The sequence below is a fragment of the Saccopteryx leptura genome, chromosome 5, assembly GCF_036850995.1.
Source record: "Saccopteryx leptura isolate mSacLep1 chromosome 5, mSacLep1_pri_phased_curated, whole genome shotgun sequence".
NCBI lineage: Eukaryota > Metazoa > Chordata > Mammalia > Chiroptera > Emballonuridae > Saccopteryx > Saccopteryx leptura.
The window spans coordinates 68,507,941-68,527,962 of NC_089507.1; the positions used below are offsets into that span (position 1 = coordinate 68,507,941).

Here is a 20,022-nt window from a genome sequence, read left to right on the forward strand (position 1 = left end):
TAATAAAGTCATAAGATTTTATTTTATTTAAAAAACTTTTTAATTGATTTTTAGAGAGAGAGAGACAAAAGGTGCGGGTGGGGGAGAGAATCATTAGTTTGTTGTTTCACTTATTTATGTATTCATTGTTTGATTTTTGTATGTGCCGTGACCGGGGATCAAACCGTCAATCTTGGGATATCTGGATGATGCTCTCACCAACTGAACTACTGTGCCAGGGCTATATAGTTCTAAGTATTTAAAAAGGCAGTGATAGTTATTTGTCTGGTAAGTTGGATGTATTAATTGGTCCAGTTTGAGCATACTCTAGTGTCTAAGTCTGCGGAGCCTCAGGTCTTTGCTAAGTGGGTTGCAGGGGATCATGAATCACATTAAAATACTATAATAGATGGTGTATGTGTGCTCCTGTATCCTCAGATTTCATCAGAAAACCAAAGAATTTTGTGCCTCCAAAGGGTAAGTTTTGTTTAGTTTCACTGCTGAATTGTGTGTATCTGACTGACACTGTGTATCAGATACAATGGTGTTTTCAAAACACTTGGAGATAATTACGCCATGTTTGCATTGCAGTACTTCTGCAGCCACATACAGTATTCAGTTACAGAACCTCTCCTGCACTTTCCTCTAATACTTGTAGGTTTGTTACAAGTCTAGTGTAATCTCATTTCTGTTTCATATTATCCTCGCTAATTTACATTACAAATGGTTTGAAGAGCCCAGGGAATCTCAGTTGTAATCCTGATTTGCTGTTGATTCTATATTTTCTTTTGGGTAAATATTTGCTGTATTCTTTCATTTCTTCATAGTATTTAAGTAATGCCAGGAAAATTGACAGAGTTCACAGAGAAAAAGTTTAGTATTAGTGTTGTTACATTATGTCTGATACCAATTTTTTTAAAAATATAAATGATTATGTTTGCTATTTATAACAGCAAAAGAAAAATGTGGGAAAATGGCAAGCAAAATGTCCCTGGTAGGAGACTTTTGCCTAAACTTATACTTTATTTCTTGAGAACTTATGACTCTACTATTGTAAAAGAATCTTTATGTCCAACAGTATTTTATTGTTTGATAGAGATCTCTTTGGAATGAAAATAAATGCTAACTATGATCCTCAAAATGACTGAGGGAAGGCTCTGGCTGGGTAGCTCAGTTGGTTAGAATGTTGTCACAATATATCTTTTTCTTTTGGGGGGGGGATTTTATTTATTCATTTTAGAGAGGAGAGAGAGAGAGAGAGAGAGAGAGAGAGAGAAGGGGGGAGGAGCAGGAAGCATCAACTCCTATATGTGCCTTGACCAGGCAAGGCCAGGGTCCCGAACTGGCAACCTCAGTGTTCCAGGTCGATGCTTCATTGACTGCGCCACCACAGGTCGCCGCTGTCACGATATGTCAAGGTTGCCAGGGCACATATAAGAATCAGTCAGTGAATGCATAAATAAGTGGAACAGCAAATTGATGTTTTTCTTCCTCTCTCTCTGAAGTCAATAAATTAAAAAAAAATTTTAAATGAGGGATTATAAATCAATACTGAATCAAAAAACTCAACATTATTTTCTAAACACGCATGAGCTAAGTATGTGGTTTACGTATAAGCAGACAAGTATTAGCTGGAGAATTTGTTGAAAGGCACAGCCTAGGACAGGCGTGGCCAATAGTTTTTGCCTCTGGGCCAGATTAGAAAGAAAACTATTTTCACAGGCCGGATGAAATATTAAAATTAAAAAATGTTAAATACAAAAATGATTCGTTTAAGTAAACAAAATCATGTTATTATGTAATTTGTTTATGAATAACTGTGAGTGAAAAAAAATTTAATATACAATATTTTAATAAAAATATAATTACATTCCGTATAAATATCCAAACTGTATCGCAATCAATCAAAACAATAATTAATAGAATGAGTTTGAAGGGATTATATCGCAAATAAAACAATTATTTCGTTTTACAAACAGCCTGGACACATTTTCAGTTATCAGCTGCACCTATTGTCTGTGTTACAATGCCACTTGATTCAGCACACTTGACCACAAAAATAACGAATTATTTGACCTTGGGTGCGCACTGGCAAACTCCTCCTAAAAGAATGTGGGTTTCACATCACCACTAAACGTCAAACAGTTCATATTGAGTACAGATGAGTACAAAAGTTGTAAATCTTTATAATGAAATTCTTTTAAAAAAAAAAGAAGTATCACAAATCCATTCGACCAATTATTGGAAGATAACCCTAGATTAGGCACACGTGGAATTCTTTTCCGCATATCACTATCTTCTTAAATATCTCGATTTTCCAATAATCAAAGACGCTTCTACTTCTGAGTAGCTGAGGTTTAAAGTAGCAGAGAATATTAAAACTCTAATCTCGGGCCGCATAAACTCATTACGTGGGCCGTATGTTGGCCATGCCTGGCCTAGGACCTCACCCCATAAGAATTTTGACTCAGTAGTTCTGGAGTCTATGGTTTTACACATGTTCCAGGTGATTTGACCACATTTTGTCAAGGCTGAATTAGGTGCAAAGAAGTTACATGGAAATAGCTATAGTATAATATTACCTTTAATATAAGAGAAGCTGTGATGAGTGTGGAGAGGTAAAGAGACGGGCAAGTATTAGCAAATTACGTGGAATAGTTTTGTGCTCCAGAAGTAATTAAAAACAACTATTTCCAAAATTGAAAAAATTAGTAAGAAGAGTGGTGTTATTTTACATTTATGCAAATCTCTTTACTGTCTAGCTTAATAGAGGACAGCTGGGGTCTCATGTCTGTTTCTGTGTTCAGTCTGTTACAATGTTTTGGTTGAAGTTTATGGAGAAGATTCAGTCAGTCTTACACAAAAAAGAGAGGAGTATTTTAATAACTTCTTTGATACTATGTCCAAACTCTACCACAAGTATAGTTTCTTAAAGTTTAGTTGCAATGTGGAATCTGAAATCACAATATTGAGCTTTTCTTTTTTAACTTGGAGACTGTCTTTGGTATGTTTTTCACTTTCAATCAATCAATCTTTGACCCACTCATGATTTTGTATTATTCAGAAAATATTGGTCACTAAATATGCAGATCTTCTAAAATCACATATATTACTGTCTTGTCTTTAAGTATGGGGAAACTGTCAGGCTCACAGTGGCAGATGTGAAGTTATCCAAAATGCTCAGAATTTATTATTGACAATAAATACTGTGAGTTGTTTTCCTTTAAGAAACAGACTCACTTTGTCAGTTTTTGAGAAAATGACTGCCAAATACCCAAGTCAGAGTATGCACAGTTTATCAATTGTTCCTTCAAGTAAAAATGGTAGTCAATGAAAAAAAAAGCTAGTGCAGCTTGCAACTCAATTAAACAAGTGCTTTTTTTCTACACATCCATTGCCCTTCACTCTGCAGCAGCAGAGTGCTCCGTGTGTACTTCCCATTTTGTCACAAAGAACATTAAAATGACCTGTGCTCAAGGGTCAAGATTTAATAAAGTAGTAATTCCTACTGCTTGCTAACTTAAAGGCTTTCGTAAAAGAAACCGGTTTTTTTTTTTAATTGCTAATATGCGGCACAGAAGAATGCAGTGACCACTAGTGCCATTTGCTGCCGCTGCCTTTGATTAGTGCTAAGGCGCCAGCAGTTTCCCCACAATTGCTTTTGCACCATGAGTGCAAATGTCAGCAGAGTGAAAAGACAAATAATGTCTTTGTGTTATTCTAAAAATAGTTTTAACCTCTGAGAAGGTCTCAAGAGTCCACTAATCACACTCTGAGAACCAGAATAGAGATGCATTGGGCCTTCCTCCCACTATCAGCCTCCCAGCTTTGTATTTTTTTTGTACCAGACATCAACATGTCTATATTCCATGGCTTCTTAGTAATGCAGTCTAGAGTGTCCATCTGTGAGATGGACAACACTCAGGATTCTGTCAAGAACAAGGAGTCCACAGGACAGGCATTCATTTAAGAATTTCCAGTTCCTACAGTGTGCTGCAGTCCCCCAGAGCTGAATCACAAACTCCCTCCATCTCTACCCATGGAATTTATATTTTTTTAATGCTTATTAGCTTTCGGCACAGTTTAAATTTAAATACCTTCCCAGGTTCCCTTAGTAGGATGCGATTTCGTTTGTACTTCTTACACTGTTTACTATATTGTTTGAATCCTCAGGGATTTTTGAGAATTGTGTCAATCCCTTAATTACTTCAAGAACTAAAATGAGTTCATTTCCTTTGTAATCTGCATGTTTTGTAAATATTCGTCTCAGTGTAAACTGAAATCAAAACTGAAAGCGAGAGAAGTAAAACAAGTGTGCGTTAGTTGAACATTTCCTGACTGGAAGCATTGCAAAGATCTCAAGTAGCGAACACGGTTTACTGCTGTGGTTTTAACTCTTTGCTCAGTGCAGCCTCTTGGGGCCCAGTGTTCAATAAATACCCGAACTGGAGCTGGAGTTCTGAGCGGCCGGGTACCGTGTGTTCTGGCGGTGTGTTTGTGCATTGTTAAAGCCTGGCAGGAGCGCCAGCCCGGAGCCTGCAGGCGGGGCTCGACCGCGAACGCTCGCGCAGGGCTGCGTCCGCGATCCGGCTCCGCGCCCCCGCCCGCGCCGCGCAGCCTCCGGCTCGGACCGGCCGAGTGCCGTGCCCATTTAAGGAGGAGGACCGTACCACCAGAACTTTCTTGGCGGGGGTGGGGCGTTATTCAGGCGAACTCGGACAACTTTAACAGCCAAAAGGCGATTCCCTTTTTTCCGTCGCTGGCGCGAGTTTCATGCCGGACGGTGGGAGCTGTGAGCGGGCGGGCTCTGGGCGCGGGCCCCCTTTCGTTTGCCTTCTCCGGGAGAGCGCTGCGGGATCCGCTCTGAATTCGGACGCGCGGGTCCCCCGGCCCGGCCCGAGTGTCGTTTGCCTGCAGAGGCCCCGGTGCCCGGATGTCCATCAGGATTAGGGCGAGCCAATACGGTCGGAGCCCCGGGCGGCGTTGAGGACGCGCAGGCTGGGGAGCAGGTAGTCCCGCAGCCTCGGGGAGCCGCGGCGAGGACTGCCCCCGTCCGGCTCCGGCAAATGGTGCGCGCGGCGCGGGCGGACGGGCCGCGGCGCGGGGCGCTCATGGACAGGAGAGCCTGAGCTCTGGCAGCTGAAGGATGGCAGCCCAGTCCAGGTAAGCCGGGCACCGAAGAGAACTTTTAAAATCTGTTCGCGGCGAGCGGACTTGAAGGTTGCGGGAAGGGTCGGGGTGCTGGGAATGAAGACGGGCAGGAAGCAGCTTTGTCATCGCGCTCTCACCATCGCTGCCGATGCTGCGGGTTGTTACTTTACTGTCGGATAGAAAACGGCTCGGAGCACAGACGATTCCTGTGCAGGAGCAGAGCAGAGCGAGAGTTCAAGTTAGCGTTGGAGTTAAATTTCCTCTCTTCTTCCAGGAACAAACCCTTAATTTCCCAGACGTTAAGTTGCTTTAACTTTGTCTGCCTTTGCCCACATTTTTATTTAGTTTCTTTGTGCACCTCCCTTTGGTTCTCTTGATTATGTGTCGTTCCCCCCCCCCCCCCCTCCGCTAGTGTCCTGAGCAGAGTTTTATAAACCAATTAATGTGAAACAGTTCACCTTGGGGAGGGAGAGGGTTGAGAATTTGCCTGGTGAGTGACTGAAGATTTTACTGCTAAAATGTACGGTTCCACGTAAAACGACACAGCTTGAATCTGCTGAGTAGGCAAAGACCGGGAGTGTGCGGGGCCGCTGAAGGGGAGAGGGCGATGAGCAGCGGTGGGTGTCCGGAACGCTCTGGTGGGAACCTCCGGCTCAGACCTTCCGTGGGTTGTTCCTCATTCTGTAATGAGTGTCAGCGACTGATGACCAGGTATTAGTGGTTATAAAACTCAGACTGTTGTGTGATTTCATTTCAGTTGTGACAGCAGTTGGCGTTAAGGAAAACAGGCGCTATGTATACATTCTCTTTTTAACTTTTAGTTTTACTAGAAAGCAGTTTGGTGTCACCAGTTTAAAATGTGAGGGAGGGCTCTGGAAGTTGAAATTTTTAGTGTAGCGATTTGAGGATATTTTAGAAAGTTAACCACATTTTATTTCTGAAGACCCAGAGAGATCACTGAGAGAATTAGAGTTCTGATGTTGAAGTCTGGACTAGATGGGAATTTGAATTTTTTCCCTGAGAAACAGAACTTTCTAGGAAGAAAATGAACTTTTTTAAAGAGCATCTCAGCTTTGTATATTTAATCCTCTCAACTCAGTGGGTTAATCCCTGTCTCCATTTTATTGATTGTTCTTGGAAAGGGGTTCTTAACTTGGGGCCAACTAGTAGAAAAACTTGGTTGAGAAACAAAAGTTGCCTATTTGTTTTTGCTACCCTCTACTAAAATTTAACTGCCAAAGGGGTCCATGGCGTAAAACCTTAGATTAAGTTATTTTGATCTAAGAAATTCTAAGAGAACTCAATAATACAGACCTGGGATTTGAACTCAGGTGTGAGTGATTTCAATGCCTGAGCCCTTAAACTAATTAGGAATAAATGGATTTAATAGCTACATTGGACACTGCTGCATGCCAGGCACAGTGACTTTAATTGGATTACCTCTGACTCTGCTCAGTTACTTACGTAGTCAAGTGCTTTTATTTTTACATTAGGTTAGTTCAGGAAACAGAGGCCCAGCCAGCCTGTTTTTTGCCTGAGGTCACACAGTACCGCACTTCCTTACTTCCAGGCTGCCTCTTTAATGCTAGGGTAAGGTGTTAAAAGGGAGCTGCAAAGCCTTGGTTTAAGTGTACAAAAAACAATTTCTGCTAAAAGTGCTTTGCTCCCAGATATAATAATCTGAGTTTTTAGTGTGGTAGTTCAACGTGCCAGCAATTGAAATAGGAGGACTATACATATTTCATTCTTCTATCTAGCCTTCAGACATGCCCTTGAACTAGGAAAAAGCCACAAGGCCCGTGATGTGTGTTGTTTTCTTAGCCTGTGTAATGGGAGTATATCTCACAAATTGTAAATGTCCATTTTCTCCAGTTACATCTGGAATGTGGTCCAAGCTCATTTAGACACTGTGCTTTGTGGGAGAGTGGGTAACCTTTGAGAGCCAAAGAGAGACTATATGGAGAAGGTTGCAGATATTTGTGGATTTCAGGGAAACCTCAAAGCTGGGCCAATTTGCCCTGAGTAGTCCTAAGTGAAACTGAACCATCATCCATGACACATAATCTGAGGTAGTAAAATCTTGCCCGTGTGCCACACACAGTATCTGTTTGCTCTTGAAACAAGTACTGTAATTTAGATTGCTGGACTCATTGGACCTAACGATTCGTAGCTCAGTTTGTTCTAACCACGGTAGTTTCATTGTGCACTGTTTAAATTTGATTTTTTTTTTAAAGTGGAAGAGGTAGGTGGGAAGTTATATGAAACAATTTTGTAGCACTGGTAGTGACTACCTGAGATGACTGTGGCACTTTTCTCATTGTTTCTCATTGCTATAAGGTAATATTCTTGATTTGTTACTAATGGATGGCATATGACTAATTTTTCATGTGCATAGGCTGGGCAGTGTATTCCTCTCGATAGTCATTTCCTTAAGGCAAGATACTACCTCATATTTTTTAGTGTCTCTTGCATAAGCTAGAAGTACTTTGAATAAGGGAGGGACCTACCTAAGTATTTCTTGGTTTATGAATTTATATAAATTGAGGTTGTATATTCTTCTTCCTTGTTTTAAAACCTAAAAGTAGGATATTGATTATTTTGTTTTGCTTTGTGGTTTATTTCTTCTCTAGAAAAGGAAGACATTTATTGAAAGAGGTGAATTGCCTAAGTCTTAGGAATTAGAATTTGTGTCAATATTTTGAAAACATTGAATATTTGCTTTGAGTTATCAGAGTTGTGGAGAGAGGCAGTCACTTAGAAATGCAACATTAGTTACAGCAGGATGTGCCTCAGCCCTCAGATTAGAGTGTGCTTTCTCTGGAACCTGTAAGCACAACAGATACATTGAGTACGTTTTTTTGTGGGCACTGTAACAAACTTGCTTTCTCTAATGTGAATAGGTACAGATTCTGGCTTTTCTTTCCAAATTCTGATCTAAAGCACACAGAGACTATATTTTTATAGAAGTACACAACCTGGCATGTTCTCTTTTGAGAACCAGTAAGCTTGTGATAGGTAAGGATAGGAATGTAATCCTAACAGTGTGCATATCTGTCTTTTTCTGCGAGGATTAGCTTGTTTTATATTGAGGAGTATGTTGATGGATAAAATAGAAAAAGGATTTTGTGTGCCCATCTCTGCCTGCCTCCTCATTGAAGCAATTCCTGAATTCTAGGAAGGAATATATACATACTTTCAACTACCACCAGGGATTGACTGGTTTTAAGATCTACTTTGTGCTACCTAAGAAGCCCTAGCCCACCCCTACGCTGGGGGTGGGGGGAGTAGAACTTGCTTCTTCAGGAGAGTAGCATCTGGTGACTGAGAACATCTCTGACAGAAAGCGCTTTCACACAAACAGCAAAAGGAAATTAGGTTTATCAACTCTCCTACAGTTTGGGGTTTGTTTGTTTGGTTTGAATTTGACTTGTTAATGAATTTTTTTTTTTTAATATAGCTAAATTAGATTGTTCCTAAGATTAGTATAAAGCCGGTTTTTGGTGGCTCTCTTTGACATTTGTGAAGGAAAATTTTCCATAGCAAAAAAAGCAATGCTGTTAAACTGGTATAGAACCAGTTTTGCTCCGCCCTCTGCCCCCACCCCTGATTTATGAACTACTGATACCTTGGAAGAAAATTCCTGAAAGCAAAGAAGCTCTGATTAAATATAAGCAAATATCAAAGACTATTGCTATGGTATTTTGGAAAGTACAGTTCAAGCAAGTGATTTCAAGAAGGAAATAATTTATGCACTATTTTGACTCAGTGAATGTACTCAGTTTTTCCTCTATGACACCACTGTAAACAGTGTCTTTGACAGAAGAGAAACACAGGTTTCTTAAATGAGTTCCTTCTAGTTCATTCTGAGAGCCTAGCTGAGGTTCCAGACTCACAGATGAAAAAGTTCCTTCAGATGATAAAGAGGATTGAGTCATTTTTTCAGTCAGTTGATTTGTGGGATGTTCTTTGGCAAAATTAACACAAATGATCCCTTGAGAGATTTAGGGGATTCTATACTAGACCAGCCATTTTCAACTAGTGTGCCGCAAGAATTTTTAAAACATGCAATACCTATTTAGTTAGGGGCCCAGACCTCTTTTTCCCTTAGACAAATAAAAAAAATAGTAACGGCCAACACAACAATAACCATCCAGTGTGAATGAGTCAAAAATATACCTATTTTTTTGTCAGATAAGCAAAATATATATTTTTTTGGTGTGCTGCAGAATTTTAGTAATTAGTTGATGTGTGCCATGATGAAAAAGGTTGAAAATTATTGTACTAGACCATGAAAATGTGTTCATCAATTGGTTCTAAATTCTTTTGCACATAGAATTTAGTCAACTCAGTGAATGTTGTGTTTAAACAATTTGAATATCAAATATACTCAGTAATGAAAAGTGTTATCTTAATCATGGATAAGAGAAATCTATTCACTCCTCTTGGTACTATCATTAATTGTTTTGAGCATCCAAATCTATGTATTACCTAATAGCTGTAAAATGGAGGACTTAAGAAAACGGGTGAGTTTCATTACTGCTTTGAGGTACAACATAGAATTTGGTTTCTTCTAAATATATAAACTTAATTTTCTATTAGCAAATTCCTCCATTTTGTTTGTTTTTCAAAATTGTCAAGTAAACTTAATTCCAAAATCTCCTATCTTCTAAAAAGGAAAGTCCTATGTGTGAGAAAGGACTACAAGCAACAGTGTATTTTGATTTCCCCTTTGTACTACTTGGAAATATGGTCGGTACCTTTAAGACGGAATTTCTTGGCTCAGAATTATAAACATAGCAAGCTTGGGTATTATAATCTCTTTGTTGTAGTTCAGTTACATTTTATTGATAGAAGGTGGGTGCATAACTTCTGCAGTTTAAATGATGACCTGTCTTTTTTTTACTTATGTGAAAAAATTGGGAGGGGGGAGCTAAACTTGTAGTATTTTACCTGTGCTTCTGAAGTGTTCTTAATTCATTTTACTATGAATATAACATGTTTTCATTTGTTCAAAGTAGAATTGCACAAAAGTGTCTTGCTAAGACTTAAACGTATCAGATGAAATTCAGCTTTAGAGCTGAGCTCAGTGGGAAAAATAAGATTTATAGCTTTTGGTGTTAGTGCCCTTGAAGACCCAAAAGTAAAAATTAACTTTAGAACCATCCAAGTGCCAACTTTTTGTGTCTTGGCAGTGATTGGTATTGAGAATCCTTCCTGTATGCAAACTTTTCTTTTTCCCTATCTGTCCTCAGTGAGTTAAAGCTTAACCTGATGGCCACACAGCCAACAGACTTAATATTCTGAAAGTCTTTTTCTCTGGCAAACGTTTGTTGCTTTTTGTGTGTGTTGGTTTATTGGCTTTGTTTTTCATTTAACCAGCCTGAACTCCTATTAGATTCTTAAGGTTTATTACTCAAAGCAGTAACTTGATGTCAGACTTAAATGTTAAGAAATCCCAAGTGAAATCTTGTCAAAGGGAACTGAAGGAAACAGAAAGGGGAAGGTATATTGTGTTTCTGTTCATTCCTAAATTGTCTTTACTTTGGTATTAGGTATTATATTTCCAAAAGGCAGCCACAGTTTGGTTACATTCTAAAAGTACCAAAAATTGTTCTTCCTCTATAATAGCTAATGATGATGGCTGCTTGGATATCTGTAGGCCGCGTGCGAGCGTTTGTTTGGGTGGCCTGCAGAGAGCTAAGGATACGACTCTTGAGTCAGTAGCTGACCTTTACTGTATCCAAAAGGTATTGCCTTTCTTTTCAGTATTGCTTACTGCTGGATGGGCAATTAAACAAAAGTAAAAGAATATTTTAGGTACAGTGTGGTCATTATTAAGCTCAAGGTTTCAAAGTTGATTAGACTTTACAATTATCATCATGAGTGCTTGTGAACAGTCTGGTCTCTCTTTACCCCCCACCCCCACCAGCAAGATTCCCATTGAGCAGGTCCAGGGTGGAGCTTGGGTGGGGCCCTGCTGGTTCTGAGGCCAGAGGCCTACCTACCACGAATCAAATGGGGTGTGTGTGAAAGAGAGATAGAAACTACAAATATGTATGGTACAGTGCAGTTACATTTGATTTAACATAAACTCCAGTGTATACAACATTTTCCCCTCTATTGACATCGACTTGAGGTTGGTGGAGAAGGTAGATAGCTACCTCTATAAATTTTAAGTACATATTGCAAACTGTATTAGTTGAAATAAGCAAATGCACCTACATGGAAAAAGAAGGTACCTGGAAGTAATGCCCGATGTTTAATCATGCAGCACTTTTTCATGAACTGTTTCATCTCAAGGACCTGGATATTTAATTTACCCTTTTCTACCTGCTCTGGACTCCCTCCCAAAACTACTAACTCACTCTTTACCCCCTGTTCCCCAAGTTTATTATGTGGCAGTTGGTTTTGTTCCCGCCCAACAGTTAAACTGAATTATATCTAAACTTCATGAAACTGAAATGAAGGGTTGGTGGGAATTTTTTGTTTTATTTTTATTTATTTTTACAAAAGTACTGTCTCGGTGTACTGTTGTTGAACAAATAATATTCAACAAAAATTTAAAATGGGACTCCTACTGGAAAGTAAATGTTGAAATTATAGCAGATGTGGTTCCTATAACAAAATTCAGGAAACACTTTCTGGTATGTGGGTGTTGTAACTTTAGTTCTTGGAACTTTCCTTCAGAAAACTATCCGGTCAAAAGCAGCAGTAGAAAAAAGAAAAAGAAGCACAATTCACAAACTGCGTTGTGCAGTGTAATTAAATTTTGATTTGGTTCATATGTTTTTGTGTTTGTGACAGAGCTGAGACTATCACGTGGCTTTTTCCTGGATACTGTGCATCTGGATAAGTTGTTAAATTGCCACCTCCCCCCCCCCCCCAGTTTTAAAAATACAGGTGTATCTGATTTTGTTTGGATGTGGGTTTATGGAAAGTGGTATAAAATTAACTAGTTCCTATTGTTTTGTACAAAGTATGTGACCTGTTTCCTACTCAGCTTTGCAAAAAACTACTTACTTTCCTCTCACAACTAACAGATTAATATTTTATCTTAGACATTTCTAATCAAGATGCTCTTCTGTAGTAAGAAATGGTAGCTCTACTACCAAAATGCTGATAAAACTTTGAGTCTGTGGTACTATGATTTTTTAAAAAAAATTACTTAACACAGCAGGTTTTTTTGTTTGTTTGTTTGTTTTTTCTTGAGAGAGAGGCAGGGAGAGAAACGGGAACACTGAGCTGCTCCTGTGTGTGCCCTGATCCGGGAATTGAGCTGGCAACCGCTGTGCTCGGGGATGAGGCTCAGACCAACTGAGCTATCTGGCTCGGGTGCAGGAATTTCAACCAGTGCACTGCAAGAATTTTTAAAGCATGTAGTACTTGACTATTTAGTCTGGGACATTGACCACTTTTCCCTTAGATTGTCAAATGAAAAACTGAAAGAACTGCCAACACAATAGCTGTCCGGTGTGAATGAATAAAAAATTATAGCTGTGTGTGTGTGTGTGTGTGTGTGTGTGTCAGATCAGCAAAAAATATTTTTTTGTTGTCACAGAATTTTAGAAATTAGATACGTGTGCCACGAGATAAAAAGGTTGAAAATCATTGATTTAAATGAAAACAGAACTTCTAATTGAGTTAATATGCTATGTTTTGAATAGTTTAAAATTCATTAAAAAGGGATATTCAGGCCCTGGCCGGTTGGCTCAGCGGTAGAGCATCGGCCTGGCGTGCGGGGGACCCAGGTTCGATTCCCGGCCAGGGCACACAGGAGAAGCGCCCATTTGCTTCTCCACCCCCACCCCCTCTTTCCTCTCTGTCTCTCTCTTCCCCTCCCGCAGCCGAGACTCCATTGGAGCAAAGATGGCCCGGGCACTGGGGATGGCTCCTTGGCCTCTGCCCCAGGCGCTGGAGTGGCTCTGGTTGAGGCAGAGCGACGCCCCGGAGGGGCAGAGCATCGCCCCCTGGTGGGCAGAGCTTCGCCCCTGGTGGGCGTGCCGGGTGGATCCCGGTCGGTCGGGCGCATGCGGGAGTCTGTCTGACTGTCTCTCCCCGTTTCCAGCTTCAGAAAAATACAAAAAAAAAAAAAAGGGATATTCATTCGTATAAAAGTTCTGGCCAGCAACACAAGCTAAAGCTGCCATTTTATTCATTCATTCATTCAAATTATTCCTAGTAACTTTGATCTAGCAATTACACTTTTAGGAATGATGTTTTTCTGTTATTCTTTTGCAGTCTGTGTATCTCTCTCCCCCCCCCCCCCCCCCCCCCAGTGCTCTTCTAGAATTACACCATGTTAGCTTGTGCTAACTCGCCAATTAAAAAAGCTGGGCAAATAATACACTTCGTACCACATGGAAAAAATTAGGCAGCAACATTAGCATAGTGAAAAAGCTAAATGAAACCCAGTATGTTGTATTTGTTTCAAAATGAAGTTCTGCTACCTGAAAATGTTGGAAAGAATAATGAGATTAGTGTTGCCTGCTAGTCATGTCACTTTGTTTTAGTGAAATTCAAAGTAAACCAATTAAAGTTTAGCTTGTTTTTAAATGGGACTTGTGCCCAGAAGACAAATAAACCCTAGATTTGAAGTTTTAAAAGATTGAATTTGATAATCTGTCATTTGCCAATAGTGTTGATACATGTAGGGTTTTTGTTTCAACCCTCATGATAGGCCTATTATTACAAACAAACCTCTTCATCTCGGTTTTCCGTCATGTTTTCTAAGGATAAAGTGAAAAATCATTAGATTTACTTACTGCAAAATTTATTTGTAGGTTTTAAAAAAATCATGACAGTTCTCATGATAAGCCTAGAATAAAACTTGGTTTCCTCCTGGGGTCACCCATATTCTGTAGTGACACGCCTAAAGCATTGGTGTTCTCCGTGATTTGAAAAGAATGACGTAGTAGCTGCACTCTTACTTGGTCTTTTTGGTAGCTTGGTAAAGGACCCTCTATTTTGGAGGAGTAGTTAGCTTTACCAGCACTCAAATCTTTTATCTCCTGTATTATTTCTAATTTTATGAATGTTTCTTCACAGTTCATTTTTTTTAGGAGGGGGGCAACTTTAAGGTTTATTTTATTTATTTATTTATTTATTTATTTATTATTTTTAGAAAGAGAGGGACAGACAAAGAGAGATGAGATACATCAACTCATAGATGCAGCACTTTAGTTCATTAATTGCTTTCTCATATGTGCCTTGAGCGGGGAGTGGGGTAGGGGGGTCTCTAGTTGAGCCAGTGAACCCCTTGCTTAAGCCAGCAACTTTGGGCTCAAGCTGGTGAGCCCATGCTCTAGCTGGCAATCTCAGAATCTTGAACTTGTGTCCTCAGCATTCCAGGTCAACGCTCTATCCACTGTGCCACTACCTACCTGGTCAGGCTTTGAGGAATATTTTACGTATAATAACAGTTGTCCATTTCAAGTGTATAATTTAGTGATTTTCAGTTACTTTACTGAGTGATGCAACCATTGCTATAAATTCATTTTAGAACATTTTATCCCTCCAGTAAGACCCCCCTCCTCATTTATAGGTAACTCCTGTTCCCAGCCTTATGCAACCACTAATTTACTTTCTGTGTGTAAATTACCTTTTGTGGGCACTTCACATATGTGGAATCTTGTATAATTTTTTCAGGTTCATCTGTGGCATAACATGTGTCAGTAGCTCTGTCCTTTTAGTTGCTGGATAGTATTTCATTGTCTAGATATGATAGACTGGTTGTTTCCAGTGCACTTTTGGGGGGAAGGGTCAATATGAATAATGCTGCTATGAGCATATAAGTCTTTGTGGAGACATGTTTTCCTCTTTCTTGGTTAGCTACCCTAGGAGTGGAATTACTAGGTTCTTTGATAGTTTTATGCTTAATTTTTGAGAAAGCGCCATACTATTTTCCAAACTATATGCCCTTTGTAGTCCATGTTTAAACGGATCTAACTCAATTTTTTGTAAGTTACTACTGTCTCCATTCTCAGGTAGGCTGTGAAAATAGTGGTTCTGAGATCTGATCAATGTTGCACTTGATTAGTTAAGAAAATATGGTTTTAAATTTATACATGACTTAAAAACACAATTTTTCTTATTCTCATAAAATATCCTTTATAGTATTTCTTAAATCGATTGGGCTTTTTTTTTTTTGATTGGGCTTTTTGATGAATAAACTTATATAAAGGAATGTTCAAAGGAAATCAAATTAAAATTTAAACTCAATGTAGCTGTTGACAAAATAGCAAACAAAACTCCCAATCCACAACTCGTTAACCCCTCAAATAGCAAAAATATATTATTAAACATAAACCCTTTATTCTTTTTATATTTTTAATTAAATGAGAGCATGAGAGGCAGAGAGATTCCCACATGTGCCCCAACTGGGATCCACCTGGCAAGCCCCCATGGGGCAATGCTCTATCCATCTTGGGGTGCAGCTCTGTTGCTTGGCAACTGAGCTCTTTTTAGCACCTGAGCTGGAGGCCATGGAGTCCTCAGCACTGGGGCCAACTCACTGGAGCCAGTAGAGCCATGGCTGTGTGTGGGGGAAGAGAGAACAAGGAAGAGAGATGGGGGCTGGGGGGGAAGCAGATGGCCACTTCTATGTGTCCTGACCAGGAATCAAACCCAGGACAACCACATGTGGGTCCATGCTGTTGTCAGGGCAAACCCTTTGTTTCATAACTGTTAAGTGGCCCTAGAAATTCTTATTTCAATGTGCTTTTTTATATAAATATTTAGGCCAAAATTAGTTCTCATGACTACAACCTCATATACAAAGATATATTATCTAAGTGAAGCTTTTGGAAATTATCATTACAAATTGAATACTGTCAGGGGAAGGTAATGACCATGTACTCTCAATTGGTGGTATGCTCCAAACTTCAGGAAAAGTTATTTTATGAACAAAATTATTTCTGAAATGCTTTGAAATTATCATTAGGTGCACATGTAATGGTTGTAAAAGTGAATTATCATCTTTCCATCACTCTGTTGCTATCTGCAAAAAAGCTCTGAGGCCTTGGTTAGTTGTCTCATCCATGCTGCCATCATCAGCTTTGGGGCCTCTGATTATGGCATGTTATTGGAATTCACTGCTTTTGGATATTAATTTACCTACTTAAAGATTATATCAGTATTTTTGGGTTTGTGACTATAGCAAGTTCACATGCATGAACAGTGCTTTTAAAAAATTTTTACTTATTGCTTTTTAGAGAGAGGATAAAGAGAAAGGTAGGGAGAGGAGCAGAAAGCATCAACTTATAATAATTTCTTCCCATATATGTTGACCAGGCAAACCCATGCGTTTGAATTGGTGACCTTAGCATTCCTGTTTGAGGCTTTATCCCTGCCCTATCACACGTCAGGCAAACAGCACTTTTAGTATTATCCGAGCCGTATGTTGAAGAATCCCTCATTGCTCACTAAGAGCTAGCCAGCTAGCCACAATGTGTGCAGGTTCTTTAGTAGATTAAGATAGAAGGCAAAAATGAGTTCCATAACAGTATAACTGAAACTTTTAAAATATACTATATTATTTTCCTCTTTAAAAGCAATTTTTAAAAAATTTATTCATTGAATTTAATGAGAGAGCAGTGGGGGGAGGGGGAGAGAGAGAGAGAGAGAGAGAGAGAGAGAGACAGGATCAACCTGTTCCTGTATGTGCCCTGACTAGAGATCGAATGGCAACCTGTGCTTTGGGACGATGCTCTTACCAACTGAACTATCCAGCCAGGGCTCATTTTTTCTACCACAGTTATATTCAGTATACTTTTGTATTAGTTTCAGGTGTACAGCATAATGGTTAGACAATCATGAGACTATATTTTCTAGAAGTTAGCCTGAATTGGTGCATAACTGTAAACAAGCATGTGGAAAAGAAATTTGAGTGGTCATTTTTCTTGGTTTGGAAGACATCAAGTAAGGGATATGATAGAATTAGAGAGTTCCAGCTCTGTGGGTATAGTCATAAGAAAATGATGAAGGTTTAGACAGTATTAAACACAAAAGTTAATTTACAAAGCACCCTTTTCTGCATGTGACAGACTATTTTGGGAAGTGGTATGAAGGATGGCTTTCATCTCTGCCAAAGAACGGATCTTGAAGAAATAATTTATGTATGTTAGGTTTAAACAAACCCAGGAATGAACTTATTCTTGAAGATAATTAAACATGAAAACACAGTAGAAGCCCTGGCCGGCTGACTCAGTGGTAGAGCATGAGCCTGGCGTGTGGATGTCCCAGATTCGCTTCCTGGTCAGGGCACACAGGAGAAGCGAACATCTACTTCTCCACCCCCTCCCCTTCTGCTCCCCCACTTCCCGCCCCCTCCCCCCTTCCTCTCCTGCAGCCATGGTTCAGTTGGTTAGAGTGCACCAGTCTGGGTGCTGTGCATTGCTACATGGAGGCTCTGCCTCAGGCGCTAAAAAATAGCTTGGTTGCGAGCATTGGCCCCAGATAGGGGCTGCCAGGTGGATCCTGGTCAGGACACATGAGGGAGTCTGTCTTTCTATCTCCACTCCTCTCTCTTGGAAAAGGAGGGGAAAAAAAAAAAAAAAAAAAAAGAAAACACACTAGAAGATGGTGTTCTTTTAGTTTTTTTTTTTTTTTTAAAGAAAATAATCTTTACCTTGGATATTCAGGAAGTAACAGGTGTTTTAAGTACCAATTTCTTGAGGGATTCTTTGGCTTCTTGAAATAAAATGTGATCACAACACTAGGTACTACCGGAACTGAAGGTTCTTACCCTCTGCAGGCATCGCATAACAGCCTGTTTGATTATATAAAGTTGCTTCAGAGACCTGCATTTACTATCACCTTATCTCTTTTGTACCTCTATATAGTTATTTTCAAATAAATGTATTTGTTAATAGACTTTTTGTGATACATAATTTTTATGACTGCATTGTGAACACATTAAAGAAAGTATAATCTTTATTTTCGGGGCACAGAGTTAAAGGTGCATTTATTTTTGTTTTTTTTGTTTGGTTTTTGTATTTTTCTGAAGTAAGAAGGGAGGCAGTGAGGCTGACTCCCGCATGTGCCCGACAGGCTCCACACCATAAGCCCACTAGGGGGCGATGCTCTGCCCATCTGGGCCGTTGCACTGTTGCAACCAGAGCCATTCTAGCGCCTGCGGTGGAGGTCATAGAGCCATCCTCAGTGTTCAGGCCAACTGAGAGAGATAGAGAAAGGAGAGGGGGAGGGGTGGAGAAGCAGATGGGTGCTTCTCCTGTGTGCCCTTGCCGGGAATAGAACCCGGGATTTCCACATGCCAGGGCTGACTCTCTACCACTCAGCCAACTGAGCAGGGCAAAAGGTGCATTTGTATACTATACCTATCTTACACTATTTCTACATTTGCCCATCATGTCGTGTACTAAGAGGCGAATAAAATGCCTCATACAATTAAATTTCTATTTCTTCTAGTATCTCCTGAAGTTTTTGCTTTACAAATGTTGATGCAGTGCGTTTATGCTTAAATATATGTAATTGTTTTTTCTTTATATATATATATATATTTTTTTTTTTTTTACTTTTTTTTTTTTTTGTATTTTTCTGAAGCTGGAAACGGGGAGAGACAGTCAGACAGACTCCCGCATGCGCCCGACCGACCGGGATCCACCCGGCACGCCCACCAGGGGCGAAGCTCTGCCCACCAGGGGGCGATGCTCTGCCCCTCCGGGGTGTCGCTCTGTTGCGACCAGAGCCACTCTAGCGCCTGGGGCAGAGGCCAAGGAGCCATCCCCAGCGCCCCGGTCATCTTTGCTCCAATGGAGCCTTGGCTGCGGGAGGGGAAGAGAGAGACAGAGAGGAAGGAGGGGGGGTGGAGAAGCAAATGGGCGCTTCTCCTATGTGCCCTGGCCGGGAATCGAACCCGGGTCCCCCACACGCCAGGCCGACGCTCTATCGCTGAGCCAACCGACCAGGGCCTGTTTTTTCTTTATATTTAAATTGTCTCTCCCTGAAGTAATTAGTTTATTATGGATTGTTCCAGAAGGGTTTTGTTTTTTGTTGTTTTTTTTCTTTAGTATTGGTGATTAAAAAGAAAGATAATATCTTTAAATATTTTATCCTTGTTGATTTTTTGAATGAGGGGGAAGTGTTCTAGAATTCTCCCCCTCTCCCTCAAAACTAGCCATTTCTGTTCTCTGTATTCAAAAGCCATCATCATACTCAATCACTATACCTTTATAATGTGTTTTACTAAGTGACAGGGCTGGTCTTCCTTCTTTAGTCTCTGAGCTTTTAGATTCATGGATTTCTCCGGTATATTTTTCAAGATCAACTTGAGTATTTAAAAAAAGCAAGTGGCGTTTTAATAGGATGACTTCCTAAAAACTTGTAAACCTCATCCTGTTTTTCAGAAGTGTTCAAGTTTTACACAGGATTACTGCGTGCTTTGTAGATTTTCATGAAGTGGAAAATGTAAGGTAGAGTGCCAGGGACTCCTGAATCACTAACCAGACACCACGTGCTAATCTCGGAGACATTTGGGAAATCTCATTTGCCCCAGTTTCTCCAGAATGAAGTGAAAATGTATTTTTGCCCTTGTTATACATGAATGCATTGTTAATATAACTCTAGGGGTGGGGTCATGTTTCTATAGGTGATTTACATCGGCTGTAGGCAGAAGGGCACGTGCTGCTGTCGTTTTGCTGTGGGTAGTATCTCACTTTCTAGGAGACCTTTTCTTCATTCACTTTCTCTTGGCCATAATAGATAAAATTTAGTTTCTTTCAAAACTTTTTGTAGTTTAGTAAAACAAAAGCAACAATATATTAAAGTTAATTGTAATTAAAATGAAAGGGACTGGTCTTCATTAACCTCAACAACTTCACCAAACATTTTCTTTTTAAAAAAATGTATTGATCCGAGAGAGCGGGAAATAAGTTT

At 39.9% G+C, this 20,022-nt stretch overlaps 1 protein-coding gene across 4 annotated transcripts in view; it reads left to right on the forward strand.

Annotated features, from left to right (window-relative positions):
• AFF1 (ALF transcription elongation factor 1) overlaps positions 1-20,022 on the forward strand; it is a 210,229-nt gene that overhangs the window by 64,857 nt on the left and 125,350 nt on the right. The window contains exon 1 of one of the 4 annotated variants that reach the window (XM_066385025.1): positions 4,569-5,142. The exons of 2 other annotated variants lie outside the window; for them this stretch is intronic. In XM_066385025.1, the coding sequence (XP_066241122.1) occupies positions 5,126-5,142 (17 nt within the window). In that variant the 5' untranslated portion in view covers positions 4,569-5,125. Of the gene's footprint in view, positions 1-4,568; positions 5,143-20,022 lie in introns of those variants that run through there. One more of the 4 variants, XM_066385027.1, reaches the window with a different exon arrangement.